The sequence below is a fragment of the Vigna unguiculata genome, chromosome 1 (assembly GCF_037176805.1).
Source record: "Vigna unguiculata cultivar grain cowpea cultivar isolate G323 ecotype 2 chromosome 1, ASM3717680v1, whole genome shotgun sequence".
In the NCBI taxonomy this organism is placed as follows: Eukaryota; Viridiplantae; Streptophyta; class Magnoliopsida; order Fabales; family Fabaceae; genus Vigna; species Vigna unguiculata.
In genome coordinates, this window is record NC_140792.1 from 490987 (window position 1) to 509650 (window position 18664).

General features: G+C 30.3%; 2 protein-coding genes across 4 annotated transcripts; both read left to right on the forward strand.

Annotated features, from left to right (window-relative positions):
- Positions 1–8112: 8112 nt before the first annotated feature.
- On the forward strand, positions 8113–13372 carry LOC114163742 (Sec14p-like phosphatidylinositol transfer family protein). 3 transcript variants are annotated; one of them, XM_085671442.1, is made up of 15 exons: positions 8113–8353; positions 8540–8643; positions 8766–9069; positions 9159–9258; positions 9949–10215; positions 10549–10626; positions 10712–10816; positions 10906–10955; positions 11036–11135; positions 11267–11365; positions 11454–11567; positions 11698–11851; positions 12043–12428; positions 12516–12590; positions 12976–13372. In XM_085671442.1, the coding sequence occupies exons 2-15, from the start codon at positions 8631–8633 to the stop codon at positions 12994–12996; spliced, it is 1866 nt and encodes a 621-aa protein (XP_085527568.1). In that variant the 5' UTR covers positions 8113–8353; positions 8540–8630; the 3' UTR covers positions 12997–13372. The 3 variants fall into 3 exon arrangements, with proteins under 3 accessions (XP_085527568.1, XP_085527604.1, XP_085527587.1); XM_085671461.1 differs by having other exon boundaries at positions 8158–8321; XM_085671478.1 differs by lacking the exon at positions 11267–11365.
- A 2442-nt stretch (positions 13373–15814) lies between these two features.
- Positions 15815–17684, forward strand: LOC114178314 (GPI-anchored protein LLG1-like). Its single transcript, XM_028064149.2, has 3 exons — positions 15815–16141; positions 16271–16327; positions 17170–17684. Exons 1-3 carry the CDS (start codon positions 16042–16044, stop codon positions 17520–17522), a joined length of 510 nt encoding a protein of 169 aa, XP_027919950.2. The 5' UTR covers positions 15815–16041; the 3' UTR covers positions 17523–17684.
- Positions 17685–18664: the final 980 nt, after the last annotated feature.

Below are 18664 nucleotides of genomic sequence, written 5' to 3' on the forward strand. Positions count from 1 at the left end.
AGAAGAGAGGATGTATATTAAAAATGATGAGAGGAGATTATATTGGACCGTTTACCATTGATGAGATTTTTGGTACATGGGATGCCTAATTGAGTGGGTGCAAGGTGTAGCTTTTGGTCTTGGTCTTGGTGTAGCTAATGGACATTTTGGAGGATGACATATGTGTTGTTAGGATGTGAAAGGGGTGGTAACTATAGAAAATATAAACCTGATTTGTAGCCAAGTGTAACTGGGACAAGAAATGTGATTGTCCTTTTAAATTGCGATGTAAACCAGTTTATAATGGAGAAGGGTGGCAATAAAAGGCAATATGCGGCACTCATAACTATGATTTGTCAAAGACTTCAGTTGCTCATGCTTATCCTAGTAGATTAAAGGCTAGCCAAGCGGACAAACATATTACTTACACTCAAGGAAAACAATGAAGACAATGTGACAACAATAAATAAGTTGTATAATGGAAGATATGTATACAAAAGATCTTTGAAATGGTGCATATATTGGTAAAACGTGATAACTATGTTCATTGGAGTAGATGCATATAACATTCATATGTGGTAAACGACATCTTTTGGATACACCCTAATGCAATTAAATTGTTGAATGCATTTAGTATCTTTTGTTGATGGATAACACATACGAAAACCAACAAATATAGGTTGTTGTTCTTGAGATAGTAGGTGTCACATCACCATGGTTGAGTTTCTCTACAACTTTTGAGTTGTTATCAAGTTAAAGAGATATTAGCTTTATCTGGGCTCTCGAAAGGTTAAGAGAGTTGTTTTTGAGATGTTAAGTGATATGGAATCCACTTTGATAACACTATAAGCAATAAAGCTACAAAAAACCAGTAGCAACAACAAGAGAGAGAACAGAGGAAGAGGAGATGATGGGAGCTACATCGATACAAGGTAAAAGATGATTGTAAAATTAGGATTTCATATTTATTATTTACTCATGAGAAAAATGGATATTTTAAAAATTTATGGGAGTGTAGGGAGAAATAAATAGGGTGCAAGAAGTGGCAACCATCCAAATTGCTTAATGGTGACCAAAGTTAACACTATAATCCAATAAAAAAGGCATTTCTTTCTTTATCTTCGTCTTTTTCTTCCTGCACCCCCATAAATTCTAATATACCCATTTTACCTTTGATTAAAATACATTAAAACCCCTCAAGAAATGGGAGAGACTCCATAAAACCAAAGGCCATGAAAGTCCCCAAGAAACACCCACGTTGCATAGCAGATGGCAATGAGCTACTCAAGTTTTCCAGCACCTCCTTCACATGTTCTCTAGGCCTAAATGTCTCCACCAACTTGTGAAACTCAATACCACAAATTAGATGAGTTGGTTGTGTTTAACCCAAGAAGGAAACAAAGTGTAGAGGTGGGGAGGAAGGAGCAGGAGAAACATGAGGAAGGAAATAAAAAGTGTGGGATAGGAAGGATGATGAAGATGTGACAAAGATGTACTTATGGATGTAGAAGAAGTTGTGTGAGTTTTTGGGTGGGAGAACAATTCGAAACACTTAATCCAAAAGGTATTTTCAAATCTTATCAGATCCGAAACATGTTCTAAAATATTCTTCCGAAATTTGCAAAAAATATATATCAGATTTAGCTTTAAAACCTATTTTTGAATTTAGAAATAAAATCTATAACACTCAATTTGGAATATAAAAATATTTTTCAAATTGAGTGTTCCGAAATATGTTTTTGGATCCAAAAATATTTTCTAAAACACTCAATGTAGAAAATATTTTTATATCCCATATTGGGTAGTACAAAAGATATTTTCAAATTAAAAAATATATTCTTGAACACCCAATTTAGAATATGTTGTTTTAAATAATTTGTATTGAGTGTTTCAAAAGATATTTTCGAATCCAAAAATATATTTTGGAGCACTCAATCTAGAGATATTAAAAAAGGAGATGGAGTTTTTATTATAATTTTAATGAGAGGTAATTTGGGAATTACAAATTTTACTAGGGTGCAAGAAGAAAAAGGGGAGAAGCAGGAAGAAAAACCTTAAAAAAGCCTTAATATAATGAACTCATACCTGTCTCCAGTGAATTGATAGTATTCTATTTCAAAATAGGATAATGTTGCATCTCCATAGGTTTTGTGTCATACAATTTAGAATGCAAACATGACAACCATGTTAGCTAAACATTTATTATATGTTATCACAAGCATAATCGTTAATGACTTAAGTATTAAAGTGTGTAATTATTTATACATCCTTGATAAACCATCGCTAATGACTTAAGTATTAAAGTGTGTAATTATTTATACATCCTTGATAAACCAATGAGTGAAGTCAAATATTAATATATAATGCATATTACCTAGTGTTGAATTGAACATAAAAATAATGAAAGATATATGCAAAGTTAATTGTGAATCACACTTATAATAAAAATCAAATACAAAATTATGAAAATATGAATGATTTTGTCTATAATGCAAAATAAATGAATAATTTGCATAATTTAGAGAGACATACAATTCATTCTTATGATGAAATATAAAATAGTAAAAAATTAGTTAGAATTTAAAGAAGAAAGATCCTAACTAATTATTTAAATGTATACAATGATTATATATCAATGTACAATCTTCCTATATCTCATCATATTGTTTACTCTTTATATGTCTATTACTGGACGAGATCCTTGAAAAAATTTAGTACATCAAGATTAACAAACTTTATCTTGGACTATAACTTCTTTCATTGGTAATTACTACTAATAATTTATATTCAACAAGTCTAAACAAGCACGAATTTGCTTTTGATAACTTACTATGTGAAGATATTTGCCAAATTCTCTTTATTGTCGATCTTCTTCACTTCTATCATACAAAGAAAGTGATGTATGACATTGATGTGTTTTGTTGCAATATGATGAACATGATTTTTTACCAAATAACTACACATGTACTACCATAAAATACCATTGTCTTCTCTTAAGTAAATCATAAGGATTAGACCCTTCAACAAAATACCCTCCTTAGTTACTTTTATTAACTCCATTTGTTTTAATAATATAAAAGGCTATTGTTGGTTGAAGAGTACGTTTCAAAGAAACCAATGACCTGCAATGCATATCCAATAATGGACTATCTAACATCAAAATCCACAACGTAATTAGAAGCAAAGAAACCTGCAAAACTCATTATTAATTACCGTTAAAGATGATTCCAATGTTTTTAGTTCCCTTTAGGTATCTAAGGATTCATAGCCTATCAATACTCATTCCGAAGTTCTTTCACATACATACTTATTACATTGACTGTTTGAGCAAGGTCAAGTTTAGTGTACAACATAACATGTATTGAAATTCCCACTGTATTCCTTCTTCTCATTAGTTTGAGTATAATTGAGCCAAGAAAGGTGTATAAACATTGTTAAAGGTGTACATGACTTAATAAATTTCTAACCTAAAATGTCTTAACACTCCATGTCTTAACTCACTACACGAATAAACAAGATCCTAAGGGACATGTCCTTTGTGAGATCCTATAAAATTGTAACAATTAGTATGGTGCATGATTGGTTAAGGTAACTAAAAATGTAATTTTTATGAGATTAAGAAAAAAAAAAGATAGAAACTTTGGTGAATATTTATTCCATTAAAGTGATTACAAATCAAATCCCTAAATATTTAGTGAATAAAAATGAGTAGATAAGTTGGTTTTTGAGAATAAAAGTAGTTATGAAATGAGATTTGTGACGTGAATCTATCTTAGGTTGTGAGATTTAGGGAGAATGAAGATTGATGAATATGATAAAGGGCAAGCCACATTTTTACCCGTTAAAGGACGTGGTGGAAGCGCAATAAAAAGTGGAGAAAACATAAAGTAGGACAAGAACAAAAGGGAGAAATTTGGGGAAGAAGACAATGCGTTTATGAGGAAAGGGAAGCTAACTAATCATGGTGTTTCTTTTGGGTGTGAATTGAGTCCCTATTATTGTTATGAAGGTTTTTCTTGGAAGAACGTTTTGTCATCATAGACGAAGAGGCTGCTCGGAAGAGTGGTGTGTTCCATTAGTTGGGGAGGTTGTTCGGAAGAGCACTTTGTTCCACACAGTCGAGGAGGCTTCTTGGAAGAGCAAAGATTGTGCGCATATTTATTCTATGTATTTGATTTACTATCTTTGGTTTTTAAACTCTAAAAGTTTGGATTTTGTTAAAAACTGTTGCATTTTGGCAATGAGTTTCATTTTTTTAGTTAGAATTAAGATGTGTGGAAGTAATATGGGGAAAACTCTAGCTAGGAAAGACATGATTTTTAATTTTGTCCATTGTGACTCAAAATTGAAAAGTGAAAGTTGGACAAGACTAGTTTATGCATTCATAGTTATAGAGATTTTATTGTTATTTATTTTTAATTTTGTCAAGTTAATATAATGTACCATGATGTAAAACATGAATTTTCCTTTTTATTTTATATGTAAATAAAGTGTCACATTTTTTAGTAATTATTTGAAATATGATTATTCGTGTAGCTATGTCTTAGGAGAGCGAAAAAAAAATGTTACATCCTTTACTACTTAGAGACAATATCTCATTATAGTTCATTCTTTTACTTTTGTAATAGCCTTTGACCATCAACTAAACTATGACCCATAGAGTATAATTCTCTACCATCAAACAATATAGAATTGATTTTATTCTTGAAGATTTACTTGCAATCAATAACATTCCTACCTCTAAATGGTTTAACCAACTTTCAACTTGTATGCTTTTATAGAGACATTATCTCCTTTTGCATGAAAGTTATCTATATGCCACCCATAACATAAGAAATTGCTTCATGAAATGTAGTTGGCTTTAAGAACTTCACCTCTTTTGTTGCGTAGGTCAAACAACCACCGAAGTCATATCTCATATGTTATCTCACTGTCTTTGAGACTTTCAAACAAAGGTTTCAGAACTTCATGATTGTTGTTATACTAGATGGTTGGGTGCCTAACCTATCATATGATTCCTTCAAAGAGAACTTCACTTCTTTTTAAACTTCCTTACATTCCTAAATGCTTCTCATGGTGTCTCCTCAAGTTAAGGATGTATCAGGCTTCATCAAACACTTATCTACTGATAATTACTTATTTATTAAAAAATGATATACTTTGAAATATTTTACTTCATGAAAACAACCTTTTTGGATGTAAGTCTAAACTTACTGTTATCTACACAATTTTAAGCATCACACCCTTATACCTTTAACATTGAGTAGTTAGATTTTGGACCATATCTTTGTTGTGATAAAATAAATGGACTCTAGAAGGGGGTTGAATAGAGTTTGTAGCACGCAGTACCAGATTCGACGTCTAGTATCAAGAACAAACACAAAGGATTTATACTAGTTCACCTATATTCACATGCTACATCTAGCTCTCCTTCCTTAAGCACTCAAATTAAGAGGTTTCACTAATCAAACACATATTACAAAGAGTACATAAACCTCTTCAGGTTAAAACAAAGGATTTATACTAGTTCACCTATATTCACATGCTACGTCTAGCTCTCCTTCCTTAAACACTCAAATTAAGAGGTTTCACTAATCAAACACATATTACAAAGAGTACATAAACCTCTTTAGGTTAAAATGAGTGCATAAATCTCTCTAAGTTACCACTTCTTAATCTCCCATTAAGATTAAAGACTTATAAGAAAACAAAGAAAGTAGACGGTCTTACAGAGAATACAATATAAGCTCATTTGGGAAAGCTTCATGGTGTGAAGTATTGAACAATTCTTCTCTCAACCTAACATAACACTACATATACAAAATAAGAAATATGTTGCAGGTCATGTCTTTAATTTTCAACTCGTTCTCTTTTCGAAGCTTAAGAGAATTTGACCGTTGTTTCTATATATGGTAGACTTTGATCATGCAATATCTTCTCGTAGATATCTTGATCTTTATCGTTCATCTTGATGTCAGATGATACTTGTTTTAGAAAGATCTAGTGATATCTTTTGTAGTGTTCATGTAAAACTTCACTAAATAATACTTTTCAAATAGGTGTATTAGTATTTTGGTACCTGTAATTAGACGGTCGATTCAAAGTGATCCCTTAATTCTTTTTTGTCTTCAATCCAATTCCCATTTTATTTTAAAACGATTCAATGTGGTATTTTATGTTAAATTAGATATTAACACCATTTAAAAGATGATCACATGTTAGTCCAAATTCTCTTCTCTTTTCCATATTCTCTTATGACACAATCCCTCCATCCATCCCAATGACACCCATCACCACCACCACCATAACTATTACTTAGATAACACCACCATCATTAAAACTTTCTGAACTCTACTCCCTCCAACTCGATATTAAGACTTTAACGACAACTTCTATTAAATTTTACATTTTTTTATTCAATTTTTAACTAAGTTTTAATATTTATAAAGATTAATAATTAGAGATATTTATGTATGATAATATAAATAAATTATTCTAAATCAAAAATATTATTTACATATTTAAATTATTTTGTTTATAATAAACTTAAATTATGCAAATAAATATTTATTTTTGTGGTTCAAATACAACAAGAGTGAGTGAATAATAATAATAAATAAGAAAGTAAGAGAAAGAATATAATAGAATAGAAAAGAAAGAAAAAGAAAAAAAATAAAGTATTTGGACACGTAAGAGCATCACACTTCTAAAGAAACCGAAAGTGGAGACCCCGCTTTCCCACAAATAATAAAATTCATATATAATAATACAAAGTTTTTAATTAAAGATGACATGACACGAATTTTTTGTGACGGATGCTTTAGTAACCGTTGCTAAATGCTGGCACCTTCACATTGCATTTCACTATTATCACTTCTATTTTTTCTCAATTTCTTTTATTTCTTATTCACTTCTTTTCTTTCTTCATTTAATGCATTATTTTTCTTTTGGTTGAGAGTTTTGGTTTCCACTTTTACATGTCACTTCACATCAATACTTCAACCAAATTATAACTTCAATATCACTTTTTCTTTATAAATATCGACTAAACTAGTTTATATTCATCAAATAAAAGTTTCTAATTATTTTTGTTGTAATTTATGATATTGAAAATACCAAATAATAAATGAAAATTATATTTATATAATTTTTTTGAAATATAAAAAAAATTAAAAATATTTTAATAATTTAAAACAAGATAAATGTAAAATGAATTTATGTAATAACTTATGCTTTCTTATTCAATTTAAAAAATTTAAACATTATTTATATCTACATTTATATTTAACTAATATAATTTTTTTAACATTAAAATGTATTTAAAAAATATTTCAAATAAATAAAGTTTGCTTGTGATCCTTATTAACTATTATTAAGAATATAAGTATAAATTTAAGTTTTACTTTAATAAAAATAACAAAAATTAAATATTTATAAATACACAGATCTATAAATTTAATATTTTAAAATAGTAAATAAAAAATAATACATAAATTTTCGTGTAATTATGTTCAACCAATAGTATATATAAATTAATTCTAAACTAATTGTTAAAGTTCAACATTAAACTTTTCTAAAAAAATATTAAAGTGCTGTCATCAAATTAATTTTTAAATTAGAAATTGACAGTTTGTTACTAATTACATTATTTTTGGCCTTCTATCATTAATTTCATTTTAGCAAGTTTTTTTAATGTTAACAATTTATTTTTTGTCTGTATAATTGAAAAAATAATAATAATAATAATAAAGAGAGGAACAGTAGAAAGAAGGAGAAGGATCTACATTACACACACCATTCTCTTCTTTCTAAAAGGTATGTATCATGCATGATATGCATGCCTCATCTCTCTAACTTCATGTACATCATATATTCGTATCTATTCATATATTTACACTTATTTTCTGTTCTTATTTTTTCAAAATTTAAGTTTACAATGAAATAATGATGATGATTATTATTATTATTAATGTAAAATTCAATTGAAATGAAAGATGAGTTTATTTTTGCTGAAGTTTGGTGTTAATATAGGCAACCACAGATCCAAGGCATGACATTAATGATGTATGATGGTTCATGTGTATACCAACTTCACATCTCTCACTTCATTAAAAAACACCTCTTAATTTAAATATAAATAAGAAGAGAAAAAAAAAATAAATATAAAGTCTCTTCTTTTTCTCAACTTGTTAACATTCTCCATTTGTACACTGCAATCGTGGAGAATCTTCGCTCTGCCAAACGCCGTTTTTGGGAATCCGAGTTGTTGTTTTTGTGTTTTTGCTAGATTTATGGTTTTTGTGCTTTTGATTTTGGTTGAAGAATGAAACAGCTAGAAAAAGGTCCATGAGCGACCATTCTCACACCATGCTAGGTTCATTTCTAGATTGTTTGATTCTATTTGATGAATCTGCATTTTGCATTTTATTTTGATTTTTAATTTTATGAGTTTTTGTACCTTACAATTCAGTGACATACAATTAGGTACTAGTTCTGTGTTTTAATGGATTTTTCTTTTGTTATGATTTTGAATTTTTGATTGTGTGTGTGTTTGTGGCAGTAATTTATGATAGGACGGAGGTTGGTGTGAACTTGTTTCGCTGATTCAAGGGTTGCGCATCACCTGTAATTGGTTTTGTGTTGAGACTAAAATGTCTGCATCAGGTATTTTCTGCTCTGTTTTTGTGTATGTTGTGATGATTGGTGAGTCGGTGTGTTAGTAAATTGAATTGCTGATGATGTTTTTTTTTTTTTTCTATGGTTGTTGATGGAATGTGGTGTGGCAGGGTTTGAAGGGCAATGTAGTAATGACGAGAGTAGAGAGAGGAGGTCTGATGTTGAGAACTCCGAAGATGAGAGGAGGCGGTCGAGAATTGGGAACTTGAAGAAGAAGGCGATGAGTGCTTCTTCCAGATTCACTCATTCTCTTAAGAAAAGAGGGAAAAGGAAAATTGATTACAGGGTTCCCTCTGTGTCTATTGAGGATGTAAGAGATGCTGGGGAGGAGACTGCTGTCCATGAATTGCGCCAAAAACTTGTTGAAAGGGGTTCTTTGCCTCCTAGGCATGATGACTACCATACATTGTTAAGGTATATGATCAATTCAAAAGGTTCACATACGAATATCTAATGTTGTCTTTTGGCTCACTCTTGCTATGGTGATCTCTACTTCTTGTTAGGTTTCTTAAAGCCAGGGAGTTTAACATTGAGAAGACAATTCAGATGTGGGAGGAAATGCTTGTGTGGCGAAAGGAATATGGAACTGATACTATTCTTGAGGTAATGACAATAATTTGTCATAGCCATGAAAGAAATATAGGCTGCTTTAGGCTGCAGAATGTTTCAGTGTATATAGGGGCAACACAATTCCTTTATTTATCTGATTATGTAGATTATGAACTTTATCTGTTTGTTTTGTAATTTGAACAAGTTAGACATAAAACCATCCATGAACTTACATCTCATTGCTTATGCTCTCACTAGAATTGGTCATTGGCATGGCATTTTTTAGGCTTTCATGACCAAGCAAAATGGTCAAAAACAGTTCCGCCAGATCTGCTTAATTCTTCTGCAGATAACTTTGGAAGACAAAATTTGTATTTTCTTCACTTCAAGTGAGGCATGCTAGATTTAAATATAGCCACTGGTGGGCTTTCAGCCTTCTACCCAATAGCTTAAGCTTTTAGGAAAGCTAGGCTTTGACAATATTAGAGTCTCTATGGTCATGTGATTAACTCTGTGCTACTATCCCAATTCTGTCCGTGCATCAAGCACGAGTATTCCATGTGAAGGGACATGTTAAAACCATTCATTTACCTAATGGCTTAAGCTATTAGGAGAGTTGGTCCTTGATAGAACAGAGTTATTTGCTCTCTTAATCTTTGAATGTTTCTGCATCAGCATAAATGTACATCAGAAGATACTTCATACACACACTTTTGACGTGAATGTGATAATGTTGTTTAAAAGGATTTTGAATTTGGAGAGCTGGAAGAAGTACTGCAGTATTATCCTCAAGGGTACCATGGGATTGATAGGGAAGGTAGGCCAGTTTACATTGAGAGACTTGGGAAAGCCCATCCAAGCCGCCTAATGCGCATAACTACAATAGATCGATATTTGAAATATCATGTCCAGGAGTTCGAGAGGACTCTGCACGAGAAATTTCCAGCATGTTCCATTGCAGCAAAGAAACGGATTTCTTCGACAACAACAGTATTGGATGTACAGGGCCTGGTACGTTGCATTACACAATTATTTGCATGCCATATCACTAATATCAGGTGTATTTCTGTAGTTTGTTTCTCTTTGTATGCCTGATAGTCTATGCTGTATTTTGGTTGTATATTATTTACGTACTTATCCTTTATGTATTTTATCAAATACCTTTATGCATTATATCAAACACGATTTCTGTTTAAAATATTTAAAATCCGTTGTATTGTATTTACTGCGGGAATCTCTCCTGATTGGGTGCTTCTCAATTTTAGGACAGGAGCATACTTGGTTTAAGTTGTTGAAAAGCTTTTCTGCTAAAACTTTATCTGGCACTTCATATGTGTGATGCAGGGAATGAAAAATTTCTCACGTACTGCTGCAAGTCTTTTGTCTGCTATGGCAAAAATAGATAGCAGTTACTATCCAGAGGTTTTTGTCCCATCTTTTCCCAAACTAACTTCTTCACGTCCCTCCTCCATTTTCTTTTATAAAAATTCGTAGTGTATATCTACAGACATTGCATCAGATGTATATCGTCAATGCTGGTTCTGGATTTAAGAAGATGCTTTGGCCTGCTGCACAGAAGTTTCTTGATGCCAAAACTGTTGCTAAGATACAGGTGAATAATTCAACCTTTTAGCTTCAACTCATTTCATAAGATGTATTCCTGCGGTGAACTGACTTTACATTCATTTCCCAATTTTCCAGATTGTTGAACCTAAGTCTTTATATAAATTACTGGAAGTCATTGACTCTAGGTATACATCCATGTCTTCACCATACTGCATTTCTATTCAATCTATTGGTTAATTTGGATTTTGTAAATGAATCTATGCAGTCAGTTGCCAGACTTTCTGGGTGGTTCTTGTACATGTGCTTCAGAAGGTGGATGTCTTCGGTCTAACAAGGGCCCATGGAATGATCCTGACATCATGAAGGTAATATTTCTTTGTATATCTTGTTTCTTTGTATTTGCAAGTGTCAGATTTTGAAAGCATATACAACTTGGAATTGCCTTATCCAACAAACTAGTATATGTTTAACTAATGTTGGATATTCTGATCTTTAGCTGGTACATAATGAGGAGGCAAAATTTGTGAGGCAAATCATTAAATTACCTGATGGACAACACAAATTTGACTCCTTTCAAATGCTCCACCCGTTGAAGGCATGTATCTTGACATTGAGAAGTCGGGACATCACAAGTGTTTGCTTAAGATATATGGAGTTCTAAACATTTTTTTCTCATCTCCCAGGAACGGTGCAGTGATACATCAACAGCTGAATCGGGGTCTGATATGAATGAATACTCCTCTCCCAACAGATACAGGAGCTGTCCCTATCCTTATTTAGCCCCAGTTCGCGAAGAAGTACAGTCTGGAACTGGAACCTTTGAATCTGATTTATCTGAGATTCCTCATTGTTGTCTTTACCTATATGCACGATATTTGTATTTTTGTCTTGAGTTTTTAGTCATACCTAACGCCACATCTTCTGTAGGTTAAAGTACCAGATCGCAATGGCTACTACAGTTGTGATGATAGCTCTCTAGCAGTGGAGAAAGTGATTGAAAGTGATCATTTTCGCCTTAATCAAGAGCAGCCAGTGCAAAGTAATGATGTAGGGAATGTTTCTTGTAGAACAGATTCAAGAGGTATTGTCATGAGATTGTTCAAAAAATTATATTTATATGCTGTTCAGAACCTAAGTTGCAGATATACCTTGTCATATTTGCATGTGGAAGTTGCAAACTCATAATAGCTACGTTCATGCTAGGTATAACTGATTTAATTGGCAATTATTTCAGAGTGTCCTTATCTAATAAACTCACTAGCTTTTTTTCAGGTACTTCTGACAGCAGTTGGTTCGGCATTGTTAAGGAAAAAGTAGAGAAAATAAATATCTTATACGTGGCAAGAGTACTGACATTTTTCACAGAAAAACTAGTTACACTCCTCCACTATTTAACATTCGAATTTTGGAGAACGCAGAACAATATTCACCCATCAATTACCGTGGACCATAACATTCATAACCATTCAGCAGCTGTTGAATCAGGTTCTGAAAGAGAATATATTCTTCCGTGTATACAACGTCTTCAGAGACTAGAAAAAGTCTTTGAGGAACTTAGCAACAAACCTGATGGTATGCCTCAGGAGAAGGAGAAAATGCTAATGGATTCCATGAATAGGATAAAATCCGTTGAGTTCGACCTTGAACAGACCAAGAGGGTATTGGTCTATATTTCCCAGTCATATAGATCTTTAGATTATGCTGATCTGATCGGATGGTGGTTAAACTTTATGCTTTTAATGCAGGTACTACATGCTACAGTGATGAAGCAGCTTGAGATTGCTGAGTTGCTGGAGAACTTGAAGAAAACAAAGTGCCGAGTAAGTTAACATTAACGAACTATGTTATCTGAATGAATATTAACTTGTAAAAAAGGATTTTCCCTGTTTTTTTAACTAGATTTCTGTATCTTTAGATAAGTGAGCTAGCAATTGTCAAACTCTGCTGATGAATTCGTAGTTACAGGCTTACAGCTTACCAGTTTCATCTAAAATTTGAATAAGATCTCAATTTGGTAGTACTAGTTCGGCTTTCCCATCCTATTGTTCTTGTCGTGTTGTGTTTTGTTTCTTTCTTTATCAGCTATAACGCTACAATCACATCTTCTTGGCTCATTTGTTTTTGCAATTGAAACAAGACATCATAAATTACAGTAACACAAAAGAACACTTTTGTAACCGCTTTTAACAAGGATTATTCTTGCAGCAAAGAAGACTATTCTGTTGAATCATTTAAACGTTCAGCAACACAGGTCGTAGGCACCACAAAATATTATTTACATCAAAGAGAAGACACAGTGCAAGCTCACACTTAGATTGGACCAACCAAACCTGAGGCAAAAAAGGACACATTTCAAGCATAATAAGTTTTGGTAGAGCATACATAGAAACACGAGGAATCGAGATGGTACACAGTCCACTTTCTTTCTATAAATAGGATTATAATAATATATAATATAGATTTCCTTTCAAATCTTCTTTGTAATTTTTGGTAGTAAATAAATAGGTGTAAAGGTGTAATTATGCATGGACGAGATATATTCTCTTAAGTTTTAGACAGTTTTGAGAATAGAAAGAAAATGAAAAGGTTTATACAGCAGAAAGTTTAGTAAACCCCTCCCCTTTTGTTGCAGCTAAAGGATTTTGAAAATGTTTTTAAGAAACATTGGAACGATTTTAAGAAACAGTATTGGAATGTTAGATATCTATTTTCCATGTTGGTGGTGCATGTAAGGGTTGTTCAGCTCTCAAACTGTATTCATTATCACAAATTTGGAAGTAGTAGTACTAAACCACTTCAGCTCAAAGACAATTTGTATTGCACACATTGGTAGGCAATTTACAAGTACCGTGCTGATCAGAAACAAACTTTGGCAAATTTATCTTCGTTGTTTTGGCAAATTTTCATTGTGTTTTACCTCTTTCTCTCTATATTATATTTATTTATTTTTTCTTTTATTGTAAAACATACACTCTTTTCTCGAAAGATGTTGCTTTATAGTTTATTTGAATATAAGGATTTAAATATGTTTTTAGTTTTTAATTTTGGATGTGAAATTAAAATTTATTTCTGTCTGAAATAATTTTGATATATTTTGATTTACAAACTTTAGAAATGAATAAATATAGGTATCTTAAGTTATGTTTCTTTTTTACAATATTTCAAAATAATAGTTGAATTAAAATATGTCAAATGGTTCAATTAATCTAAACGAAAACTTAAACTGTTGTTTCATACATAAAAGAAATTGATGTAATTGAACTAGAAAGATATTTATTTATTTTTAAAACTTGAAGATTAATTATATCAAAATATGGGATGGCAATGATTTTAATTTCAAGTTAAAGTTAAAGACTAAAATTATATTTATTCTTAATATAATCTCAAATCTCAAAAGATCATTCGTCATAATAATTTAAAAAAATGTTGTGAGTTTAGAGTATATGAAAAATAGATTTAAGAAAAAAAGAAGAAAGTATTAGTTAATTTACTTACTATATTAGATAGCTTATAGGACGTTGAAATTTTGAATAGATTTGTGGTCCAATGTCTCGAATATAGTGAACATAATAAATACGCAGATGTAAACATGCTATTACTTTTAATATCTCAAATCTCTGTTAACAAATCATCTTATCTATCACTTTCCACTATAATCTATCCCTTCTTACATCTTAAATCAACATTTTTTCTAAAACAATCTAACGAGTGTTGGTTTTAGTTTATTTTTTAATTGTAATTTTTAAAACACAATTTACTTAGTAAAAAATGAATCTGAAATAATCAAATATTTATCTGATCAATAAAAGATTAAATTTAGATTTAAATATTTAAGGCAAGTCAATTAAATGTATATCATTTATACGATTATATATATATATATATATATATATATATATATATATATATATATATATATGTAGTGATAGTGTAAAATTTTTTATAGTATCATCTAAAATGACAATTATTATGAGTCATATTTACAATAAAATTTTAACTTATCAACAGTATAAAACTACTTGAACAATACATATAAATTAACCTTCACTTTCTTACAAAATATTTTTTACTTCTAATTTTTTACCAATATAGGAAACATTATCTAATGTTATTATGTATAATATAGTATAATCCTTCGGCTTTTAAATGAAGATTTACATTATGTTTATTAATTGATATCACATGAGCTAGTTAGTCCATGCGACAACAGAAAAAATCAAATATAACATTAAACACTTAGTTAACATATATAAGATAGTTTAAACAAACTTCATTAAAATATATTCTAAATGGCTTTGATATGAAGTTGATTTAAAGTTTAATTTAATTCTATAAGATTAAAAATTGAAATTTACACTGTAAATTGATCTTATTTGTGTTGATATAGATCTCTAACACAATTCTTGAGATTTGAAGAAACTATCACATATTTTTAAACTGATTTAGATCAGATTGAACCAAAATTTCAATTTCCTTTTTCTAAAAATTATAATTTTCAAACATCAATTTAATTAAATAAATAATATAGTTTTTACAAAAATTAATTTAAAACTTTAATAATTCATGATATCTAAACTAATTTAAAACATGAAGAAAAATATAATATAACATATTTACAATACAGATATAAAATTATGGATACCAATCATATAATTTAACTCGTATAAAAGCAAATTAATTTGAATGAGGTCAATTTTGATCAATTACAAATAAAACTCATGATAATCTAATCAAATTAAATTAATTTGAGTTAAGTGAAAAAAAATAAATTGACCCATTGATGAATCCTAATTCTTTCAAAAAAATTATTATTAATAATCCTTTTTATATCTTTGAAATCAAATTTAGACAAAGACAGACACTTTAAACATAAGATAAATACAACAACTTCATCTAACTTTATTAATAAACACAGTTCAATATTTATGTTGTTCATTAGATGTCTGAAAAAAAGACAGCTTGCAGAAGAACGTGTTTACGCGTATTTGTGTATTTGTGCTGTCAGTCATTATCTCTTTCATTTCTTTATTATTACACTCTAAAGAACCAAACCACACCAAAATTTCTTAGTTCAACTTTCTTATCTAATTCTTCTACCAAATTTTCATTTTTTTTTTCTCTCTTTGCGTTAAAATCTTCTCATTACCCGTTACTGAAGTCAGAAACATAACTCAGTTTCAAAACAAATCAAGATCAAAAACAACAACTACCACAAGAACAACCCTTTCTATAATTGGATCTACCCTTTCTTCTCTCAGTTTTGAACCAGTCATGGTGTTTTCTCTCCACAAACGCTTCTGGGTTTCTTCCTCGTTTCTCCTTCTCTTCTGGGCCCTCTCCGTTTCTTCTCTCACTCCCACTTTCATTTCAGGTAAATGTTTTTACTTTAAGCTGGACTTTGGTTTTTTGGTGTTTGATTTTCTCAGTTTTGGTGAACCAAACAGTTTTCTGACAAGTTTTTGTGTTAATTTACATTTGGGGTTTTTCTTGTTCTTTGCAGACCACGTTTTCGATTCTCAAGCACATGCCGGTCGGAATCTCCTTCAGGCGAAAAAAGGTTTGGCTTTTTTTTTGTGGTTGTATCTTCGTTTCTTGTTGGATCTACCGATAATAAAGCTCTGAGAAAAAGGAAGAGAAAAACCACAATGCATAATATTACTTGTCATATTAACTGATTCAACTTATATTTTATGTTCAGTTACTTGTTTGTTCTTTATAAATACTAAAACTTTACCTTTTTGTTTGTATTCTTTGAAACATTCAAGTTTAGTTCTTAGTAACTAAAGAATTAGTTCCATAGCTGATCCAAAAGACTAAAACTTGTAGGGATACAAGGTAGTCCCATCTTGGAGTCAAAGGCCTTTAATTATGATAGTTAAGGGAAAATAGTGTTTCCAGTTTACATTATCATCCAATTTTCAAAGTGTTATTTCTGTTAAATTTGACATCTTTTACCATAATTGTCTTAAAAAAAAAAGTCATATCTATATTGACTTATAATTGTTTGATAGTGTCAAATCCTTCTATGTGATATATTTATGGTGGTCTGCTTATTTTGTCTTTATTATTATAGATCTTCTGTTAGTATCATTTTCATTTTGAGATTAAAGAAACTAGGTGCATTCTTTTTGGATAACTGATAAACAACAATGGCTACTACTAGGTGGTTACTGCAATGTAATTTGTCTTCTATAGTTCCATAGGATTTTTGTTATTCAAAATTTCTAACTGGTTTATATGCAAAGTAGAGAAGTGGTAGGTTATATGAACTTCATCAAAGGTACAGAGCAAGTGATTCATGTACTAATCTCTTGAACTCTTTAAAGAACTGAAAGTATGCTGTTTGAAACCCTCAAAATAGTATTCTGATGACACATTTTTCACCTTTTGCACTTGCAGGTTGTTCTGTGAATTTTGAGTTTTTAAACTACACAATCATCACAAGCAAATGCAAAGGACCCCAATACCCTCCCAAAGAATGTTGTGGGGCATTTAAAGAATTTGCTTGCCCTTATGCAGATGTTATAAATGATCTCACAAATGAGTGTGCCTCAACCATGTTTAGTTACATCAATCTGTATGGAAAATACCCTCCTGGCCTCTTTGCCAGTGAGTGTCGTGAAGGGAAGCTTGGTCTTGAATGTCCTGCATTGCCACCATCAGTTTCAGCAGATGACACTTCAAACCAATTTCTTCACTGTCCATCTCTGTTTCTTTTGCTCACAACCTGTTTCTTAATCTTCTTATTCTGATATATTTCTATACCAACTTTCATTCTTTGTTCTTGCACTATATATATTCGTGCATTACCATTTTTTGTATGCTGTGTTTGAAGTGCTTTTTGAGCCAAAAGAATTGTCCATGTGCCTGTAGTTTGAGGATTGTATTATATTGAAAAAAATTACTTATGCCTAGTGATTTATCTTCTTGCTGCATAATCATGTGTTTTGATTTCATTTGATTGAAATGCTTCAAATAACTTCTTGCTCAAAGATCTGTAAAAAAACAAGCCTTGTTTGCAATTTGTTGCTTTTCATAGCAGGGTTGCTGTTTGTTCCTCTCTTGCTATTCTAATTCAGTGTTTGATAACTTTGAATTGAATTGTTTTTTATATAAAGAATAAACTATTTTAGATTGAATATGAATATAAGATTTATATTGACCAAAAATTGTTTAATATCTTATTTATGTAGATAAGTTTGACGTTATGTTGATTTTTTTTTATTTATCTATAACAATATATAAAAAAATTATCTCTTTTTTATCTACATTTCATAATATCAATTTTACTATATAATATAATTATTTATTAATTTTTTTAAAATTAACGTTTATTTTTATCTAATTTTTATAAAACTGTTTATCCTTTTTTTTTATTCATCAACAATTAATTTCTTTAATCATTTCACTAATTTAATAATATTACACTATGATAACCTATTACAATATTATCATATTATCATTCATATCTAAAATACATACACATATATGTGTACTTATTACAATATTATCATATTATCATTCATATTTAAAAATACATATATACATATATGTGTTCGTTAGTGTTTATTTAAAATGAATTGTTTAATTTTCTTTTTATTATTCTTCTATTTTGTCAAAAATTGACATAAACAAGATTATAAATTATCATTCAATTATTGATAGTGTAATAGGTAGTGAAATTTGATTTAATCACAAATAACTTTTTTTGTGTAAATTATGATATCAAGTTTTTAATCTTATTTTGTATATTATATAACTACTATAATAATTTATTAAAATAGATTATCTGGTAATCTGACATGACTTACGGTAAGTCATACAAGATAAATTTATACATTTCTATTCTGAAATTATGAACCCCTAAATATTAAACTGCAATGAAAGTAATTTA

Coding starts and splice junctions, on each gene's coding strand:
- LOC114163742 (XM_085671442.1), top strand. Junction 9,070..9,158: donor GACTACCATACATTGTTAAG/GTATATGATCAA, acceptor ACTTCTTGTTAG/GTTTCTTAAAGCCAGGGAGT. Junction 9,259..9,948: donor GAACTGATACTATTCTTGAG/GTAATGACAATA, acceptor GTTGTTTAAAAG/GATTTTGAATTTGGAGAGCT.
- LOC114178314 (XM_028064149.2), top strand. CDS start 16,042: ATGGTGTTTTCTCTCCACAAACGCTTCTGGGTTTCTTCCTCGTTTCTC. Junction 16,142..16,270: donor CACTCCCACTTTCATTTCAG/GTAAATGTTTTT, acceptor TGTTCTTTGCAG/ACCACGTTTTCGATTCTCAA. Junction 16,328..17,169: donor TCTCCTTCAGGCGAAAAAAG/GTTTGGCTTTTT, acceptor TTGCACTTGCAG/GTTGTTCTGTGAATTTTGAG.